At 43.5% G+C, this 22,407-nt stretch overlaps 1 protein-coding gene across 5 annotated transcripts in view; it reads right to left on the bottom strand.

The window, feature by feature from the left end:
• mast4 (microtubule associated serine/threonine kinase family member 4) overlaps positions 1-22,407 on the bottom strand; it is a 181,909-nt gene that overhangs the window by 66,820 nt on the left and 92,682 nt on the right. The window contains exons 1-2 of one of the 5 annotated variants that reach the window (XM_071350833.1): positions 14,623-15,009; positions 12,946-13,026 (exon numbers count right to left, since the gene is read on the bottom strand). The exons of the other annotated variants lie outside the window; for them this stretch is intronic. Coding sequence (XP_071206934.1) covers positions 12,946-13,026; positions 14,623-14,669 — 128 coding nt within the window. The 5' untranslated portion in view covers positions 14,670-15,009. Of the gene's footprint in view, positions 1-12,945; positions 13,027-14,622; positions 15,010-22,407 lie in introns of those variants that run through there. 5 annotated transcript variants of the gene reach the window in all.

Here is a 22,407-nt window from a genome sequence, read left to right as displayed (position 1 = left end):
ACACACACCATTCACCTTTTGTGGTGACAATAACACCCTTAATTTGCTGTATAATTTGGAACTATTGGAATTAGGCAACGGCAGTTTCTAAAAGAAAGAGCAGTGGGACATTATATCAAATGTTTTTGGTATTTGGCAGAATATTTGTATATTTTGCAGTAACTTATGCTGTATTTGGCAAAGTACTGTGACAATTAACTAAATAAAAAAATGGCCAATTGTTGTGGACCCGTCAGCAGAATATTTAAATTCAACAATGTCTGCATTGACTTTACCTCAAAACTTAATACGCTCGACTGCCCGAAAATTCTGACACATTGTCTAAGGCTACACATTTTTTATAACAGTACCTACAGTAGTGATGGCAGGTAGCCTTGGGCCAGTAACCGAAAGGTTGCTGGTTCGAATATCCAAGCCGACAAGGTTAAAAATCTGCCAATGGGCCCTTGAGCAACGCACTTAACCCTAATACGCTCCAAGGCTACAATGGCTGACCTTGTAAAACAACACATTTCACTGCACCTATCCCATGGAAAGTATTCAGACCCCTTGACTTTTTCCACATTTTGTTACTTTACAGCCTTATCCTAAAATGGATTAACTTCTTGAGAATACAGGGGGTGCTATTTTCCCATTAGCATAATTTGCTCTACAGATTAAACTGCCTCTTATTCAATTATTGCTCTTACTATATGCATATAAATAATACCATTGGAAAGAAAACAATCTCTAGTTTCTAAAACCGTTTCAATTTTGTCTCTGAGTGATACACAAGTCATTTGACAGCACTTTCCCTGACCAAGAAGTAGAATGCAAGAAGTCGATGCTCGCTTCAACGCTCGCTTCAACGCTCTGCCTATATATGGTCATGACCCCTATGACCAGAAACACACTTCATTCGCCTTCCTCTGGGTGTCAAGAGGACGTCAGAGGAGAAATTCTTTGTTTATCTGGTACTGACGTGAAATAAGACCTATTTCTTTGGCGTGACCGACAACTTCCGGTTTCCTGATTCGCACGAGTTGGAGCTGCGATTGTGTACTGTTTTGCTGGCGTTATGGATGAAAACTATCTCCGTGTCGAATTTTGTTTGATACATGTGACCATATCATCGTAATGTATGTTTTTTCAATATAGTTTAATCAGATTATTTGAATTTTTTCGGGAGTTTTGTGGTGTTCCGTTGTCTGATTTTATTTACGTTTGAGAGATCCGTGCCACTCGACCAGTACCTGTGCTAAATGGAGTGGGAAAGGAACAATTCTGAACGGAACCAACGACTCATCTTGACAAAGGACACTTTGATCAACATTCTGATGAAAGATCAGCCATAGTAAGACCCAATTTACGATGTTATATCATATCTGTTGTGCATGTGAACTGGCCGTGGGCGCCTAGCCGAATCTGCCTGGTATAGCTATGCTAATTTAGCGCTACATTTTGTTTTCGTTATAAAACATTTAATAAATCTGAAATATTGTTTGGATTGACCAGATGTTGGGCTTTCAATATCTGTACGCTGTGTATTTTTCTGAAATGTTTTAAGATGAGTAATTCGTTATTTGACGTTGGTCTCTGTAATTGTTCTGGCTGGGTCAGCACTATTTCAGATTGCAGCTGCAATGTAGAACTGTGATTTATACCTGAAAAATGCAAATTTTTCAAAAAAAAAAACTATGCTATACCATAAATATGTTATCAGACTGTCATCTTATGAAGTTGTTTCTTGGTTAGTGGCTATCTATATTTTTTATTTAGTCGAATTAGTGATAGCTACTGACGCAGGAAAAAACTATTGGGAGTAAAAAAATCGTGTCCTTTGCTAACGTGGTTAGCTAATAGATTTACATATTGTGTCTTCCCTGTAAAACATTTTAAAAATCTGAAATGGTGGCTTTATTCACAAGACCTGTATCTTTCATCTGGTGTCTTGGACTTGTGATTTAATGATATTTAGATGCTACAAGTTACTTGTGACGCTATGCTAGCTATGCTACTCAGTGGGGGGGGGGGGGGGGGGGTGCTACCGGATCAGGGTTGGTGACTCGTGAGAAGTTAAATGAAAACATTTCCTCAATCTACACACAATACCCCATAATTAAAGCAAAAACAGTGATTGCTAATTAATCTAAAAATTAAAAACAGAAATACCTTATTTACATAAGTAACAACTTGATTGGAGTCCACCTGTGGTAAATTCAATTGATTGGACATGATTTGGAAAGGCACACGCCTGTCTATACAAGGTCCCACAGTTGACAGTGCATGTCAGAGCAAAAACCAAGTCATGAGGTTGAAGGAATTGCCCGAAGAGCTCCGAGACAGGATTGTGTCAAGGAACACTGGGGAAGGGTACCAAAAAATGTCTTCAGCATTTGAAGGTCCCCAAGAACACAGTGGCCTCCATCCTTAAATGGAAGAAGTTTGGAACCACCAAGACTCTTCTTAGAGCTGGCCGACCCGGCCAAACTGAGCAATCGCGGGAGAAGGGCCTTGGTCAGGGAAGTGACCAAGAACCCCATGGTCACTCTGACAGAGCGCCAGAGTTCCTCTGTGGAGATGGGAGAACCTTCCAGAAGGACAACAATCTCCGCAGCACTCCACCAATCAGGCCTTTATGGTAGAGTGGCCAGACGGAAGCAAAAACTCAGTAAAAGGTCATTGAAATCCCTTGAGTGGCCCAGCGAGAGCCCGGACTTGAACCCGATAGAACATCTCTAAAGAGACCTGAAAATAGCGATGCTCCCCATCCAACCTGACAGAGCTTGAGAGGATCTGCATAGAAGAACAGGAGAAACTCCCCAAATACAGGTGTGCCAAGCTTTTAGCGTCATACCCAAAAAGTCTCGAAGGCTGTAATCTTTGCCAAAGGAGCTTCAACAAAGTACTGAGTAAAAGGTCTGAATACTTAATGGGGCAAAAAAGTATTTAGTCAGCCACCAATTGTGCAAGTTCTCCCACTTAAAAAGATGAGAGAGGCCTGTAATGTTCATCATAGGTACACTTCAACTATGACAGACAAAATGAGAAAAAAAAATACAAAAAATCACATTGTAGGATTTTTTGTGAATTTATTTGCAAATTATGGTGGAAAATAAGTATTTGGTCACCTACAAACAAGCAAGATTTCTGGCTCTCACAGACTTGTAACTTCTTCTTTAAGAGGCTCCTCTGTCCTCCACTCATTACCTGTATTAATGGCCCCTGTTTGAACTTGTTATCAGTATAAAAGACACCTGTCCACAACCTCAAACAGTCACACTCCAAACTCCACTATGGCCAAGACCAAAGACCTGTCAAAGGACACCAGAAACAAAATGGTAGACCTGCACCAGGCTGGGAAGACTGAATCTGCAATAGGTAAGCAGCTTGGTTTGAAGAAATCAACTGTGGGAGCAATTATTAGGAAATGGAAGACATACAAGACCACTGATAATCTCCCTCGATCTGGGGCTCCACGCAAGATCTCACCCCGTGGGGTCAAAATGATCACAAGAACGGTGAGCAAAAATCCCAGAACCACACGGGGGGACCTAGTGAATGACCTGCAGAGAGCTGGGACCAAAGCCTACCATCAGTAACACACTACGCCGCCAGGGACTCAAATCCTGCAGTGCCAGACGTGTCCCCCTGCTTAAGCCAGTACATGTCCAGGCCCGTCTGAAGTTTGCTAGAGAGCATTTGGATGATCCAGAAGAAGATTGGGAGAATGTCATATGGTCAGATGAAACCAAAATAGAACTTTTTGGTAAAAACTCAACTCGTCGTGTTTGGAGGACAAAGAATGCTGAGTTGCATCCAAAGAACACCATACCTACTGTGAAGCATGGGGGTGGAAACATCATGCTTTGGGGCTGATTTTCTGCAAAGGGACCAGGACGACTGATCCGTGTAAAGGAAAGAATGAATGGGGCCATGTATCGTGAGATTTTGAGTGAAAAGCTCCTTCCATCAGCAAGGGCATTGAAGATGAAACGTGGCTGGGTCTTTCAGCATGACAATGATCCCAAACACACCGCCCGGGCAACGAAGGAGTGGCTTCGTAAGAAGCATTTCAAGGTCCTGGAGTGGCCTAGCCAGTCTCCAGATCTCAACCCCATAGAAAATCTTTGGAGGGAGTTGAAAGTCCGTGTTGCCCAGCAACAGCCCCAAAACATCACTGCTCTAGAGGAGATCTGCATGGAGGAATGGGCCAAAATACAAGCAACAGTGTGTGAAAACCTTGTGAAGACTTACAGAAAACGTTTGACTTCTGTCATTGCCAACAAAGGGTATATAACAAAGTATTGAGATAAACTTTTGTTATTGACCAAATACTTATTTTCCACCATAATTTGCAAATAAGTTCATTTAAAATCCTACAATGTGATGTGATTTTCTGGATTTTTTTTTCTCATTTTGTCTGTCATAGTTGAAGTGTACCTATGATGAAAATTACAGGCCTCTCTCATCTTTTTAAGTGGGAGAACTTGCACAATTGGTGGCTGACTATGCATGTGCATTGACGATGTCGTACCCACAGCAACGATTAAAACATTCCCAAACCAGAAACCGTGGATTGACGGCAGCATTCGCGTGAAACTGAAAGCGCGAACCACTGCTTTTAACCAGGGCAAGGTGACCGGAAGCATGACCGAATACAAACAGTGTAGCTATTCTCTCCGCAAGGCAATCAAACAGGCTAAGTCTCAGTACAGAGACAAAATCGAGTCGCAATTCAACAGCTCAGACACAAGAGGTATGTGGCAGGGTCTACAGTCAATCACGGATTACAAAAAGAAAACCAGCCCCGTCGCGGACCAGGATGTCTTGCTCCCAGACAGGCTAAACAACTTTTTTGCCCGCTTTGAGGACAATACAGTGCCACTGACACGGCCCCCTACCAAAACCTGCGGGCTCTCCTTCACTGCAGCCGAGGTGAGTAAAACATTTAAACGTGTTAACCCTCGCAAGGCTGCAGGCCCAGACGGCATTCCCAGCCGCGTCCTCAGAGCATGCGCAGACCAGCTGGCTGGTGTGTTTACGGACATATTCAATCAATCCTTATCCCAGTCTGCTGTTCCCACATGCTTCAAGAGGGCCACCATTGTTCCTGTTCCCAAGAAAGCTAAGGTAACTGAGCTAAACGACTACCGCCCCGTAGCACTCACTTCCGTCATCATGAAGTGCTTTGAGAGACTAGTCAAGGACCATATCACCTCCACCCTACCGGACACCCTAGACCCACTCCAATTTGCTTACCGACCCAATAGGTCCACAGACGACGCAATCGCAACCACACTGCACACTGCCCTAACCCATCTGGACAAGAGGAATACCCATGTGAGAATGCTGTTCATCGATTACAGCTCAGCATTTAACACCATAGTACCCTCCAAACTCGTCATCAAGCTCGAGACCCTGGGTCTCGACCCCGCCCTGTGCAACTGGGTCCTGGACTTCCTGACGGGCCGCCCCCAGGTGGTGAGGGTAGGTAACAACATCTCCACCCCGCTGATCCTCAACACTGGGGCCCCACAAGGGTGCGTTCTGAGCCCTCTCCTGTACTCCCTGTTCACCCACGACTGCGTGGCCATGCACGCCTCCAACTCAATCATCAAGTTTGCGGATGACACTACAGTGGTAGGCTTGATTACCAACAACGACGAGACGGCCTACAGGGAGGAGGTGAGGGCCCTCGGAGTGTGGTGTCAGGAAAATAACCTCACACTCAACGTCAACAAAACAAAGGAGATGATTGTGGACTTCAGGAAACAGCAGAGGGAGCACCCCCCTATCCACATCGACGGGTCAGTAGTGGAGAAGGTGGAAAGTTTTAAGTTCCTCGGTGTACACATCACGGACAAACTGAATTGGTCCACCCACACAGACAGCGTTGTGAAGAAGGCGCAGCAGCGCCTCTTCAACCTCAGGAGGCTGAAGAAATTCGGCTTGTCACCAAAAGCACTCACAAACTTCTACAGATGCACAATCGAGAGCATCCTGTCGGGCTGTATCACCGCCTGGTACGGCAACTGCTCCGCCCACAACCGTAAGGCTCTCCAGAGGGTAGTGAGGTCTGCAGAACGCATCACCGGGGGCAAACTACCTGCCCTCCAGGACACCTACACCACCCGATGTCACAGGAAGGCCATAAAGATCATCAAGGACAACAACCACCCAAGCCACTGCCTGTTCACCCCGCTATCATCCAGAAGGCGAGGTCAGTACAGGTGCATCAAAGCAGGGACTGAGAGACTGAAAAACAGCTTCTATCTCAAGGCCATCAGACTGTTACACAGCCACCACTAACATTTAGCGGCCGCTGCCAACATACTGACTCAACTCCAGCCACTTTAAAAATGGGAATTGATGGAAATTATGTAAAAATGTACCACTAGCCACTTTAAACAATGCCACTTAATATAATGTTTACATACCCTACATTACCCATCTCATATGTATATACTGTACTCTATATCATCTACTGCATCTTGCCATCTTTATGTAATACATGTACCACTAGCCACTTTAAACTATGCCACTTTATGTTTACATACCCTACAGTACTCATCTCATATGTATATACCGTACTCTATACCATCTACTGCATCTTGCCATGCCGTTCTGTACCACCACTCATTCATATATCTTTATGTACATATTCTTTATCCCTTTACACTTGTGTGTGTGTATAAGGTAGTAGTTGTGGAATTGTTAGGTTAGATTACTTGTTGGTTATTACTGCATTGTCGGAACTAGAAGCACAAGCATTTCGCTACACTCGCATTAACATCTGCTAACCATGTGTATGTGACTAATAAAATTTGATTTGATTTGATTTGATTTTGACTAAATACTTTTTTGCCCCACTGTATGTAAATGTGTTCAGTTTAAAAAAAAAAAAAAAAGTCAAACATTTCTAAAAACCTGTTTCTGTTTTGTCATTATGGAGTATTGTGTGTCGATTGATGAGGGGGAAAAACAATTCAATATATTTTAAAATAAGGCTGTAACGTAACAAAATATGGAAAAAGTCAAGGGGTCTGGCTACTTTGGGACTGCATAATGGCCAGAAAAGGTGAGGAATTTACTCTGCAATGGTTATGAAAATGAAATGGATAGGGAATGTATTCTTATGTCTAATTATTATTATTTTATTTAACTAGGCAAGTCAGTTAAAAACAAATTCTTATTTACAATTTTGGATTCTAAAAAACACCGATTTTCGCTCTTCTTACTAACGTCATTTGGCTGCATCTTGCTATGAAGCGATGTTTTCCTTTTTGTATGATTAAGCGTGTCATCATATCCCCCATTAACACAAAATACCAGCTTGCCCGGTTGCAGTAGAATACTTCAACCACTAGAAAATGTGCGTACGTATGGTCTGAATATTGCATGGGGGTAAGGAACGTTTTTATCAATGCCAACTTTAGCGGGAAAATGTTGGAGTATATTTTGTACGTACGGAACGTTTATGAGGCCCGGTAGCCTATCAATCAAACATGTTTCTCAGAAAGGATGAACTCCTTCCCCCTTTGTCCTTCCCATCCCAAATAAATTGGTGTAGGAGGGGAGAAGACGAGGGATTATGGAAACATTAATGAACCAGAATGGTTAATACAACAAAAGGAGGGATCGGGCTCAATGACCCTGCTGAATATGTGAAACCAGAGGAACCTACTCCAGGAACAAAAGGCTGATTCAGTGCAGCTCGGCAGGCGACAACAAGATACAGTGAAGAGGACCATGTGACCTGCTATCTCTGACAGCATTAGTGTGCCGAGAGGAGAGAAAATAAGGACTGAGGGAAAGAGTGAAGAGAGCTAAAATTGAAGGGGAACAATCTGGGAGACAGCCATGTCCCCCTCCTCCTCTGTCACTTCTCCAGATGATACAGACTCCCTTTGAAGTCTTGACATGAATCAGCCAGAGTAGCAAGCAGCACAGGCTCACTGACCAGAATATACTTATATAGAAACTATTGACTAGGGCTGGGTTTGGCCAGAGACATCACAATACGATATTATCACGATACTTTGGTGCTGATACGATATGCATTGCGAGTCTATATTTACCACGATTCGATACTGCAATGTTATTGTGATTCGATGTTCCAAACATACTGCTCACGAGATGTCTGCTGCAGAGGGACAAGAGAGAGCCATAATAAAAACAAATTTTGCTCAGTGCTGAAAACATGCTGGCTTACCATTTAAAAAGAAGATTGTGGCCAAGCTACAGGAGGATAAATACTGAAGTTGTGGCACAGGTACAGACAACTAGCGATAGCTAACGTTAACTACCTAGCAAAAAATGGTGAACCAGAAAGTATAATACATCAAAAGGAGGAATCGGGCTCAATGACCCAGTTGAATATGCAAAACCAGAGGAACCTACCCCAGGAACAAAAGGCTGATTCAGGGCAGCTCGCCAGGCGACACATCAAGAGACAGTGAAGAGTTAGACTGTTTTCTCTGCTACCGCACGACAAGCGATACCGGAGCGCCAAGTCTAGGACCAAAAGGCTGCTCAACAGCTTCTACCCCCAAGCCATTAGACTGCTGAACAATTCATAAAAATCGCGACTGGACAATTTACATTGACCCCCTCCCCCGTACACTGCTGCTACTCGCTGTTTGTTTGTTACCTACGCATAGTCACTTCGCCCCCACCTACATGTACAGATGATCTCAACTAGCCTGTACCCATGCACACTGACTCGGTACCGGTGCCCCCTGTATATAGCCTCGATATTGTTATTCTTATTGTGTTACTTTTTATTTTAGCCAACTTGGTAATATTTTCTTCTTCTTGAACTGCACTGTTGGTTAACTGCCCTACCCTGTGCTTTGACCTCTTTCTCCCCTCTCTCTCCAGATGAAATCTCGCGTCTTGTGACGGCCGGCCGCCCAACAACCTGCCCGCTTGACACTATCCCCTCCTCTCTTCTCCAGACCATTTCCGGAGACCTTCTCCCTTACCTCACCTCGCTCATCAACTCATCCTTGACCGCTGGCTACGTCCCTTCCGTCTTCAAGAGAGCGAGAGTTGCACCCCTTCTGAAAAAACCTACACTCGATCCCTCCGAAGTCAACAACTACAGACCAGTATCCCTTCTTTCTTTTCTCTCCAAAACTCTTGAACGTGCCGTCCTTGGCCAGCTCTCCTGCTATCTCTCTCAGAATGACCTTCTTGATCCAAATCAGTCAGGTTTCAAGACTAGTCATTCAACTGAGACTGCTCTTCTCTGTGTCACGGAGGCGCTCCGCACTGCTAAAGCTAACTCTCTCTCCTCTGCTCTCATCCTTCTAGACCTATCGGCTGCCTTTGATACTGTGAACCATCAGATCCTCCTCTCCACCCTCTCCGAGCTGGGCATCTCCGGCGCGGCCCACGCTTGGATTGCGTCCTACCTGACAGGTCGCTCCTACCAGGTGGCGTGGCGAGAATCTGTCTCCGCACCACGTGCTCTCACCACTGGTGTCCCCCAGGGCTCTGTTCTAGGCCCTCTCCTATTCTCGCTATACACCAAGTCACTTGGCTCTGTCATATCCTCACATGGTCTCTCCTATCATTGCTATGCAGACGACACACAATTAATCTTCTCCTTTCCCCCCTCTGATAACCAGGTGGTGAATCGCATCTCTGCATGTCTGGCAGACATATCAGTGTGGATGACGGATCACCACCTCAAGCTGAACCTCGGCAAGACGGAGCTGCTCTTCCTCCCGGGGAAGGACTGCCCGTTCCATGATCTCGCCATCACGGTTGACAACTCCATTGTGTCCTCCTCCCAGAGTGCTAAGAACCTTGGCGTGATCCTGGACAACACCCTGTCGTTCTCAACTAACATCAAGGCGGTGACCCGTTCCTGTAGGTTCATGCTCTACAACATTCGCAGAGTACGACCCTGCCTCACGCAGGAAGCGGCGCAGGTCCTAATCCAGGCACTTGTCATCTCCCGTCTGGATTACTGCAACTCGCTGTTGGCTGGGCTCCCTGCCTGTGCCATTAAACCCCTACAACTCATCCAGAACGCCGCAGCCCGTCTGGTGTTCAACTTTCCCAAGTTCTCTCACGTCACCCCGCTCCTCCGCTCTCTCCACTGGCTTCCAGTTGAAGCTCGCATCCGCTACAAGACCATGGTGCTTGCCTACGGAGCTGTGAGGGGAACGGCACCTCCGTACCTTCAGGCTCTGATCAGGCCCTACACCCAAACAAGGGCACTGCGTTCATCCACCTCTGGCCTGCTCGCCTCCCTACCTCTGAGGAAGTACAGTTCCCGCTCAGCCCAGTCAAAACTGTTCGCTGCTCTGGCACCCCAATGGTGGAACAAACTCCCTCACGACGCCAGGTCAGCGGAGTCAATCACCACCTTCCGGAGACACCTGAAACCCCACCTCTTTAAGGAATACCTAGGATAGGATAAAGTAATCCTTCTAACCCCCCCCCCCTTAAAAGAGTTAGATGCACTACTGTAAAGTGGTTGTTCCACTGGATATCATAAGGTGAATGCACCAATTTGTAAGTCGCTCTGGATAAGAGCGTCTGCTAAATGACTTAAATGTAAAAATGTAAATGTTAAGGGCTTGTAAGAAAGCATTTCACGGTAAAGTCCACACTTGTTGTATTCGGCGCATGTGGCAAATAAAGTTTGATTTGAAGGGGACAGAATGACCTATCTCCGACATTATTAGTGTGAAAAGCGAAGAGGTGAGAAAATAAGGACTTCGGGAGAGAGAAAAGTTAAGGGGAACACTCAGGGAGACAGCCATGTCTCCCTCCGTCACTTCCCCAGATGATACAGAGACCCTTTGAAGTGCTGACATGCATCAGCCACAGTAGTATGAAGCACAGGCTCACAGACCAGGTAGTTTCTACAAGACTAAATTCTGCTATTGACTAGGGCTGGGAATTGCCAGGGACCTTACGATATGATTATATCACGATACTTGGGTGCCGATACATATAGAATCACAATACATGTTGTACCACAAAAACATGTTGGCTATTCATTTAAAAAGAAGATTGAGGCCAAGCTACAGTATAGGCTGAGAAATACAAGTTTTGGCCCAGGTACAGCCAACTAGTGATATACATGGGGCTCTATTTTCACCTAGCGTTAAGCCAGCTCTAGTGTCAAACGCACACTCTTTGGGAATTTTTGACTTGATAAAGCCAGCGCTCTGAAGCTGGTCTTAGTAGTAATGCAATTGGTTAGGGTATCAATTTTGCCAGGAGGCACACAGTAGCCTAATCAATAGCTGACTAAACTCCACTCCAGATAATCAATAATCAAATACATTTCCAAATACATTTCCTTGTTGAGATTCAATTGGCACATGCGCATCTGCGCTGAGATGCCTTCTTATTGTAGTATAGATTTCTAAAAACAAAGAAAGGCACGCAACTACCGAGGACAAACTTAGGTACAAGGTAAGCATTTCATAATTTACATTTTAGAAGTATTGACCTTGGGTGAAAAGATGTAGTCGGAGCTAAATTCCAGAAAGTCTCTGCTCCACTCCGTGGGTGGAGTTCATCAGAAACTTCATTCACCATGGAGTGGAGTCTATAAAATGTTTTATAAAAAAATAATATCACAAGAAGCAAAACAGTCAGACATTCCCGTTGTTTCTTTACATTGGACATTGTTGTTGTCCATGCAGCTTGTGTGAAAAGTTTGGCTTGCTTAAGCGATGCACAATGAATGAAAAGTGTCAGTGACTGTAGGAAGTCACTTTGTTTACCTTTCATTTACATTTTAGCCTTTTAGCAGACGCTCTTATCATAGAGCGACTTACAGGAACAATTATGGTTAACTGCCTTGCAGATTTTTCACCTAGTTGGTTCAGGGATTTGAACCAGCGACCTTTCGGATAATGGCCAAACGCTCTTAACTGCTAGGCTACCTGCTGCCTGTGGCAAAGTCATTAACAGGCCATATCATGCGATGGTAAGCTAATCTTATTATAACGTTTGGGCAATGTCCAATTGTCCATGGCTCGAACATGCAGTGCCTTTCTGAAAAAGTACATATCCCCACACACTCGTTCAAAACAACTGGTAACTCAAAAAAACAAGGTCAAATAATGACGTCAGTTATCTTCAGGTCGGAAAGTTGAAGCTATAGAAAGAGTCAGAGTGCCCAAGTTGGAATTCTGAGTTGGGTGACTGTAGCTAGCTACGTCTAAACAAAAGACTCCATCCACTATGCAAGTAACCATTTCAATGTAACTGTTACCGTTTACAACTTCTGTATCCTGTGCATGTGAGAAATACACTTGGATTTTATTTGATATAGTGTGTGTTTACATGAGACGGTAAAATGTGAAGAACCACATGACCTGCATCAAAGTCAGATTAGGATATAGGCCAAGGGCTAGATGAAGTGTATATTTACTACTACTTTTATTTACTAATTTCACCACTTTTATTCTTGAAATCTTTGGTTGTTTCCTACACTGAATCCTTAGAGATGGGTGGGGCTTAAAAGGATGTGAACGATGCTGAATGGGTGTAGACAAAGAAGAGCTCTCTCCAGTAGGTGTACCAAAATTAATTCATGGGCCATTATCTCAAATGTGGGGTTACAAGTGTATTAACTTTCAAAGCAGAATTACTTTCCCATTGTTCCTCAACTGCAGTGTATGATATACCATTTCCTAGCTCGGAGTCTCTACTTTCATCCAATGTATATAAAAAAAACACTATTTAAAATGTTGCTACATAGGACCAAATCCAGGTGGTGGGTCACATATAAGCACTGTGTCCTCCTCTTCCATCAAAGCTGCTCCAAAGGCAGCATATTTCAGAGAGAAATCCAAAAACAGACTTCTGTCAGAATAAAGATGATTGCATGCAATTTCGACTCAACCATTCACAATCCAGCATGATTTGTTCCTCAACCCCCAAAAACAAAATGGTCTTGATGGTCGAAAAAGAGCTTGTAACGCTTACCTCCAAAAATGAAACGCGTGCAGCGGGCTGAGCGGGCTGCAAGGACTTGTGGGTGTCGGGCTCAAGCTTCGGGGCGTGAGGCTGGAAGTTAAATGTAAGTTTTGTAAATAGTGATTCCTTTAGCACACTAAATTTGCACAGGACAATGGTTACTCTCACTTAGATGGCCTGAGGGGATTTGGGCTGATGTATGCTGACACATACCCTGTTCTCCTAGCTAGCTTTTATACATTTACCACAGCAGCACAGCATAACAAATGGTCCCCTTTGAAATGACACAAAATGGTGTTCTGGAAATAGGTTACCAAGGTACTTGTCTACTCACACAACACAGGTTTAACTTCTTAGAGGATTAAAAACTGTTTGGTCCTTGAGGTTTGATTGGTTTAAGCGATTATAATAGAAAGGGTCCAAACTATCCACACAGAGGTGGAGAGTGAAACCTGAAACAGGTACACAATGAAACCAACTCCTGCTTGAAATCTGAGGAATTAATAAATGCTATGAGAAGGCAATCATGTAACGTAGGCCTTCTTGTGTTACTTTTTGATTGATTAGATTTAGTTTATTTAGTAAATATTTTATTAACTCTATTTCTTGAACTGCACTGTTGGTTAAGGGCTTGTAAGTAAGCATTTCACGGTAAGGTCTAAACCTGTTGTATTCGGCGCATGTGACAAATAAAATGTGATTTTATTCTACCCCTTTACAGTAACTTCACTGGCAACGAAAGAAAGCTCACTTCTTAAAGGTCTTCACTTTACATGTGATATATATTTTTTAGCCCTCCAAACCAGTGTTAACTGAGTTATCCAAATAAAAAAATCTGTCAGACTTTTACCTGCTATCATGGCAGTTTGTAGACAAAATCTATAATGATTAGCAAATAATAGTATCTCAACAGTATCAGTAGTCCATGATTAAACACTGGTATTGTTCCATAGAGCTGATGAATTCAAAATCAAACCATATTGACTTTCCTGTCAGTAATGACACTGAACTGGATCTAAATGAAATGAGTAGGCAACGTATGTGCCTACAGAGCAATACCTGCACTTGCACTAGCTTAAGCCTCGGAGGACGCAAACAAACATGTGCCTTGGTGACCAGATAGCCACTGCCTTCACGGGTCATTACACTAAGAACTAATCTGTGTGATGTGCAATAGGAAAACAACAGGGCCATAACAAAGCCTGTGTTTGAGTCTCTGGCCGAGCAGATTACTGTGACTGGTAGTAGGCAGGAGCCATTAGCCAACAAGGCCTTGGGTATAAGACTACTCTACTGCCAATCAACTTTACAATCATGCCTCACAAATGCATGCCATTTAATAGTCACACTATCACAATGATTTAGTGGTGTGTTTCGGTATATGTGCGTACGTCTGAGTGTGTTTGTGTGTGTCAGTGTGTCGTCACAACCAAACAGAGGTTGTGCGGCAGTCCTCTGCTCGACACGCACACACACACAGTCCCTGTCGCTAAATAAATGCAGAGGATTTGACACATCCTGCTGCGTACGCTGCTACAGTACTGAAGCTGTATGTGGCAATGCTGCATAATGCTCAACGCTTGTTGTAGCTACAGAGAAAAAACAACAACAAGAGGTGCAGCAGCAGGGACCAATGAAGCTGTCTGCTGCAGTGTGGAGCAGAAAAGAAAGAAGGAAAATACTCACTCCAATGTCAGTCCTGGAATCCTCAGCCTCTCCCGCTGGGCTTTCATGGCTGAACTGTGCTCGCCCGCTCTATTGTGCACATGATATATTCACACCACTCAGCCACAGAGCCACCCCGCTTATCCTCTACCCTGCACTGAACTGACAAAGAGCCAGAGCCAGTCACCACCATAGAGGAATGGGGCTAGCCTAACCCTCTCCTCCAACAACAAAATGAGGGGGAGGAGGGGAAAGAAGAGGGGAAACGGCAACAACACTGCAGCTTGTTTCGTGTCCTTCCACCACGTTCCACCTTGTGGATGTCAGAGGAGATCGTCAGCCTGAGGTGGCAGGGAGGGTGGGGGAGCACAGAGGCAGCACAATACCCCCTTTTCCCCTCCCTTCACACACACCCTCCCCTCTACTTTGCAAATGCTCGCGCTCACTCATTCGCGTCTCCTCCACCCCTTTCTTCCACTGACTGGTGATTCACTATAGCAACATCATAGCTCAGAATGTATTCATCCTATAGTCTGTCTATCCTTCTTCATGCCATCCTATACAGTATTGCTGTCCATCCTTCTCATCCTCTATGCAGTCTATCCTTTCCATCATGACTGGTCCTGACATCGCAGGGTGTCCTCACAGCACACAATGTCACTGCAGGGCTGCATTCATTTCCATATCTCCTCCATTCAAAACGATGTCATTCTAGAAAATGTGCACCCTACATTTGTCATTCCTAACTGTGGATTTCCAACATCCAGAAGAAAGCAATATATGAGAAGAGATGAGCAGTCATTTTGGGGGAGGGCAAGAGCATGCCTCAGAAGGCCAATAATATAGTGGGAAGTTCCCCCAATACCCTCCTCCTGCCCCCCACCACCCCTGCAGTGCTTTAGTACACCCCTGGGGCAAGTGATTATTCACCCGATAAAACACACCCTGACGTGCATCATCCGCCTTTTACTGTTGTACAATATGTATTGCTAAATAATCATGTGTACTCTACGTAACATATGCCGCGTCAATAACTACATTATTGATAGTCTATCATGATGATAATATACTGTAGGATCAATTAGAAAACAGCCAAGGAGAGACTTTCAGTCACATCAAAGCATACAGGGAATTGGGTCTTTAAATAGCTGTGAAATACACTAATACATGTACTGTATATAGGCTACGCAGTAAAGTAGTCTGTAGTCTCAAATGTTTCTCTGGAAGCACATTCGATATAGATTGAAGAGAGAAAAAGTGCCGGCCAACAGTGCAGTCAACTGTTTCCAGGAATCCTTCCAAACAGCCTATCACAGAGTGCAGAGTGAAGCAGACAGACGGATAATGCACTAATGTTGCCGCTCTTCAGAAAACCTATCAATTGTTTCTTACCGGGAGCAAGGTTTTAGGAAAAAAGCACTTTTGCAGATGACAGAGCATTGCATCGGCTGCAGCAGTAGAGCAGGCAGGTGGGGAGAGCAGGCAGTAACTGGGACGTGACAAGGTATGTACCTCTAGTACATCAGAACTAGGGCAGGCAGACCTCAAACCAAAAGCCGCTCCGAGATCCACTCATTCATTTTGTAGTGTAGCAACCTAACATAGAGACTCCACAACTGCAGCCTGCAACACTTACTCAAATGAACAATCTGGTTCATTCAGAGTTTAGATCGTGGCTCTTTTGGAAGTAGGTGACAGTTGATTAAATGGAGGACATTAATGGGTTCACAATAAAGACAATGAACAACATATGAGTAAACATACACCATTGATATTAGAGGTCGACCGATTAATCGGAATGGCCGATTAATTAGGGCCGATTTCATTGCACTCCACGAGGAGACTGCGTGGCAGGCTGACTACCTGTTACGGGAGTGCAGCAAGAAGCCAAGGTAAGTTGCCAGCTAGCATTAAACTTATCTCATAAAAACAATCAATCTTAACATAATCACTAATTAACTACACATGGTTGATGATATTACTAGTTTATCTAGCTTGTCCTGCGTTGCATATAATCAATGCGCTGCCTGATAATTTCTCATCAAATCACAGCCTACTTCGCCAAAGGGGTGATGATTTAACAAGCGCATTCGTGAAAAAAAAACTGTCGTTGCACCAATGTGTACCTAACCATAAACATCAATGTCTTTCTTTAAAATCAATACACAAGTATATCTTTTTGAACTTGCAAATTTGGTTAATATTGCCTGCTAACATGAATTTCTTTCTTTAACTAGGGAAATTGTGTCACTTCTCTTGCGTTCCGTGCAAGAAGAGTCAGGGTATATGCAGCAGTTTCGGCCGCCTGGTTCGTTGCGAACTGTGTGAAGACCATTTCTTCCTAACAAAGACCGCAATTAATTTGGCAGAATTTTACGTAATTATGACATAACATTGAAGGTTGTGCAATGTAACAGCAATATTTAGACTTAGGGATGCCACCCGTTAGGTAAAATACGGAACGGTTCCGTATTTCACTGAAAGAATAAACGTTTTGTTTCCGGATTTGACCATATTAATGATCCAAGGCTCGTATTTCTGTGTGTTATTATGTTATAATTAAGTCTATGATTTGATATTTGATAGAGCAGTCTGACTGAGCGGTGGTAGGCAGCAGCAGGCTCGTAAGCATTCATTCAAACAGCACTTTCGTGCATTTGCCAGCAGCTCTTCGCTGTGCTTCAAGCATTGAGCTGTTTATGACTTCAAACCTATCAACTCCCGAGACTAGGCTGGTGTAACCGATGTGAAATGTCTAGCTAGTTAGCGGGGTGCGCGCTAATAGCGTTTCAATCGGTGACATCATTCGCTCTGAGACCTTGTAGTTGTTCCCCTTGCTCTGCAAGGGCCACGGCTTTTGTGGAGCGATGGGTAACGATGCTTCGAGGGTGGCTGTTGTCGATGTGTCCCTGGTTCGAGCCCAGGTAGGGGCGAGGAGAGGAACGGAAGCTATACTGTTACACTGGCAATACTAAAGTGCCTATAAGAACATCCAATAGTCAAAGGTATATGAAATACAAATGGTAGAGAGAGAAATAGTCCTATAATTCCTATAATAACTACAACCTAAAACGTCTTACCTGGGAATATTGAAGACTCATGTTAAAAGGAACCACCAGCTTTCATATGTTCTCATGTTCTGAGCAAGGAACTTAAACGTTAGCTTTCTTACATGGCACATATTGCACTTTTACTTTCTTCTCCAACACTTTGTTTTTGCATTATTTAAACCAAATTGAACAGGTTTCATTGTTTGAGGCTAAATTGATTTTATTGATGTATTATATTAAGTTAAAATAAAAGTGTTCATTCAGTATTGTTGTAATTGTCATTATTACAAATAAATAAATAGGCCGATTAATCGGTATCGCCTTTTTTTGATCCTCCAATAACCGGTATCGGCGTTAAAAATCATAATTGGTCGACCTCTAATTGATATAGATGCAGAAAAACAGAAAGGGGCAAAAGTAAAAAGGACAAAATACATTCACTTGTCTACAAATATATTTAAATGAAATGACAGCAATATTCCATCCGGGAATATAGTTTTTGCTTTCTTCTACTTTAGTTAATTGGAATGTCTGTGCTCCTCTTTTTCACCTCTTCTCTGTGGCTCTCTTACAGTAAGTATCACATTTCTTCCATGTCCAAGGCTACCTCTTTACAATGAAATTGGTGCCATAAATCTATGACTCACATACACAAGAAACACGTGGACATGTATTTTAAATATGTGGTGGTGGAGTGGTAGCCTGAGGGAACACACTGAATGTGTTATGAACGGTAATGTCACGTAGTATTTTAACTGCATGTAACTGTCTTATGCTGCTGGACCCCAGGAAGAGTAGCTAATGGGGATCCATAATAAATACTAACACATATCCAAGCACATTGTTAAAAATCCTTGTTTTTTTTTTTTAAGTCAAACTCCAATGAACATGAGTCATTGTTATTGTCAAACAGCCATCTGATTGTCCTGCTGAGTTGATGAACTTTGCTTTTGTTGGGTGTTCATTCTCGGCTGTGTTCTGGCCCCCACAGAGACGCTGTCAACACAACCGAAGACTGGAGATAGACAACCATACACATGATAGGTTTGTCATATTGGACATGTCATAAATCACCAACACCCAGAACAACGAGATTTATCGAAATACTATTTGTTAATGCTGGACATATGCATCAATAAAGCATTATTGAAATACACTCTCTCATGTTTAACCAACTCCAAAAGAGTAAAGTGAAATTTATGTTCCCCCTCAGATTTTCTTTGTTTCTCTACCCTACTTTCTCTCTATTGTACCTTTAACAAATAGGTGTAGCTGGCCTATATTTGCTGTATGGAACAAATACAGGAAGTGGCTGCCTACGAATACAAAGAATGGGAGAGAGGATAGCGGGGCAGTAGTTGACTCAAGCACCCAGGAGTTTGTGAAGTAGCCAGTTGTCAAATGACACTGTTGAAGTGTTTTCCGAAAATCTAGACACAGAAGTAAACCGGGTCAATGGCTGTAAGCGCACTACTCTGTGGGCTTAACACAAACTGGAGCTACGAGCACATAGTGCATTCGGAAAGTATTCAGACCCCTTGACACCTTCCACATTTTGTTACGTTACAGCCTTATTCTAAAATTGAATACATCGTTTTCCCCCCTCAATCTATACACAATGCCCCATAATGACAGCGCAAAAACAGGTTAAGAAATGTTTGCAAATTTATATGTAAGAAAACCCCAGAAATATCACATTTACATAAGTATTCAGACCCTTTACTCAATACTTTGTTAAAGCACCTTTGGCAGCAACTACAGCCTCGAGTCTTCTTGGGTACAAGCATGGAACACCTGTACTTGGGGAATTTCTCCCATTCTTCTCTGCCGATCCTCTTGGAAGGTGAACCTTCACCCCAGTCTTAGGTCCTGAGAGCTCTGGAGCAGGTTTTCATCAAGAATCTCAGTACTTTTCTCCTATCATCTTTCCATCGATCCTGACTTGACTCCAAGTCCCTGCCGCTGAAAAACACCCCCACAGAATGATGCTGCCACCACCATCCTTCACCGTAGGGATGATGCCAGGTATCCTCCAGACGTGACTCTTCGCATTTAGGCCGAAGCGTTCAATCTTGGTTTCATCAGACCAGAGAATCTTGTTTCTCATGGTCAGAGTACGTTAGGTGCATTTTTGCAAACCCTTTTACTGAAAAGTGCCTTCTGTCTGGCCACTAGCATAAAGGTCAAATTGGTGGAGTGCTGCAGAGATGGGAGAACATTCCAGATGGACAACCATCTCCACAGAGGAACTCCGGAGCTCTGATGAGTGACCATTGGGTTCCTGGCCACCTCCCTGACTAAGGCCCTTAACCCCCGATTGCTCAGTTTGGCCGGGGGGCCAGCTCTAGGAAGAGTCTTGGTGGTTCCAAACTTCTTCCATTTAAGAATGATGGAGGCCACTGTGTTCCTGCGGACTTTCAATGCGACAGATTTTTTTTGGTACCCTTCCCCAGATCTGTGCCTCGTCACAATCCTGTCTCGGATCTCGACTTCATGGCTTGGTTTTTGCTCTGACATGCACTGTCAACTGTGGGACCTTATATAGACAGCTGTGTACACCTTTCCAAATCTGGTCAAATCAAGTGAATTTACCACAGCTGGACTCCAATCAAGTTGAAGAAACATCAAGGATGATCAATGAAAACAGGATGCACCTGAGCTCAATTTCAAGTCTCATAGCAAAGGATCTGAATACTTACGTAAATAAGGTATCTGTTTTTTATTTGAGTAAATATGCGAACATTTCTAAAAACCTGTTTTTCACTTTGTCATTATAGGGTATTGCGTGTAGATTGATGAGGAATTTTTATTTATTTAATCCTTTTTAGAATAAGGCTGTAACGTAAGAAAATGTGGAAAAAGGGAAGGGGTCTGAATACTTTCAGAATGCACTGCATGTCAGACTTTCGTCTAAGTGATACATTGACGTCTCTTTTAGGAATCAAACCTATAAATCTAAACCACCACAACAAGGAAGTGTTGAAATGCCCTTCCTCACATTCCATTGTAGAAGCTTGAGACTGAATCCTAGCTTTGTTTGAGAGCAACAACTCTTAACATTTTCAAGTATTTCTCGAAGTCAGACAGGAATAGATAAGACATTTTAGTCAAGGGTTCAACTCAAGCATTGATTAAAGGTAGACCATCTTGTTCAGTAATGTACATTTTATCACCCAACAAATGCCATATGTTCCATAAATGGGACAACACTGACATTCTTCAATACAACATTAAGGGGGGGAAAAAAGGCCAATATGCATTATGATGGGGGAATGATTCTGCCTGCCTCAGGCTAGAGCAAAGCCAATCACAATGGACACCAGAGGCAATAGAGGCCCCTTGGGTCCAAAGACACTGCGTGCGCTTTCGAAAGTGGTCCCCTGACACATATTGGTGGATCATCTCCTTGTGACTCCTCTGCAGTCAAATCATTCCCCAATCATAATGCATGTCACACTGAAACCTGCCACACAAGCCCATCAGAATAGGCATGAAATACACAGGAGGCCTTTAGCTGAGAAGGACTAAACCTGTTGGACTGTGATATTCATAAATTAAACAAATAGTTGGGTGACGCCTTTTGTGTTTTCAAATCCCACTTTATATTGAGGCTTTAACGGCATTCGTAACCAGATCAGGTCCTGTTGCAAATACAGTCGACACCATTCACCTGTAATCCTATAGTGCTCCTGCTGTTTCTTTGCCCTAGCCTGAGGCAGGCAGACATAGCGCACCTGACTTAATCCAATCTGGATCCCTTTCAGGGACAATCTCCAGGTAAAAGTTGCCCTCAGGCACAGATCTAACATCAGCTTATCCTGCTTGACTCCTTACCGTAACCATTAGGGGGAGGAAACACTAAGGGGCAGATTCATCCTACTCCATATATCGTGTGGTTAAGGCTGGCGACCTGCCACTCTACCAAAAGGTCACAATATTTTCAGTAATTAATTAAACATGTGCCATCTAAGGCACATGCATCACCTCCAACAGACACCACAACCCCTCTAGCGTCTCTCTATCCCCTCTAGCGTCTCTCTATCCCCTCTAGCGTCTCTCTATCCCCTCTAGCGTCTCTCTATCCCCTCTAGCGTCTCTCTATCCCCTCTAGCGTCTCTCTATCCCCTCTAGCGTCTCTCTATCCCCTCTAGCGTCTCTATAGACCCTATTCTATAGTGCAGCGGTTCCCAAACGTTTTATAGTCCCGTACCCCTTCAAACATTCAACCTCCAGCTGCGTACCCCCTCTAGCACCAGAGTCAGCACACTCTCAAATGTGTTTTGCCATCATTGTAAGCGTGCCAAACACACACACACACTATTCAATACATTTATTAAAAATAAGAATGAGTGTGAGTTTGTCACAACCCAGCTTGTGGGAAGTGACAGAGCTCTTATAGGAACAGGGCACAAATAATAATCAATCATTTTGCTCTTTATGTAACCATCTTACATTTTGAACCTTATTTGTTCATCAAAAATTGTGAATAACTCCCCACAGGTTAATGAGAAGGGTGTGCTTGAAAGGCTGCACATAACTCTGCAATGTTGGGTTGTATTGGAGAGAGTCTCAGTCTAAAATAACTTAATACAGGCAAATTTTCATGCTGGTGGGTGCCGAGAATCCACTCTCACATAGGTACATGGTTGCAAAGGGCAACCCTATTCTGAGCCCTTTCTGCGCTCAGAAACTCTAGTTTAATGTGGTTTAAGAATTTAAATATAAAACTAAGATAATTTTTATTTATTTTTATAAA

The sequence above is a fragment of the Salvelinus alpinus genome, chromosome 18, assembly GCF_045679555.1.
Source record: "Salvelinus alpinus chromosome 18, SLU_Salpinus.1, whole genome shotgun sequence".
NCBI classification, from domain to species: domain Eukaryota; kingdom Metazoa; phylum Chordata; class Actinopteri; order Salmoniformes; family Salmonidae; genus Salvelinus; species Salvelinus alpinus.
Note: the sequence above shows the minus strand (reverse complement) of the source record. Positions and strands in the feature narration are given on the sequence as shown.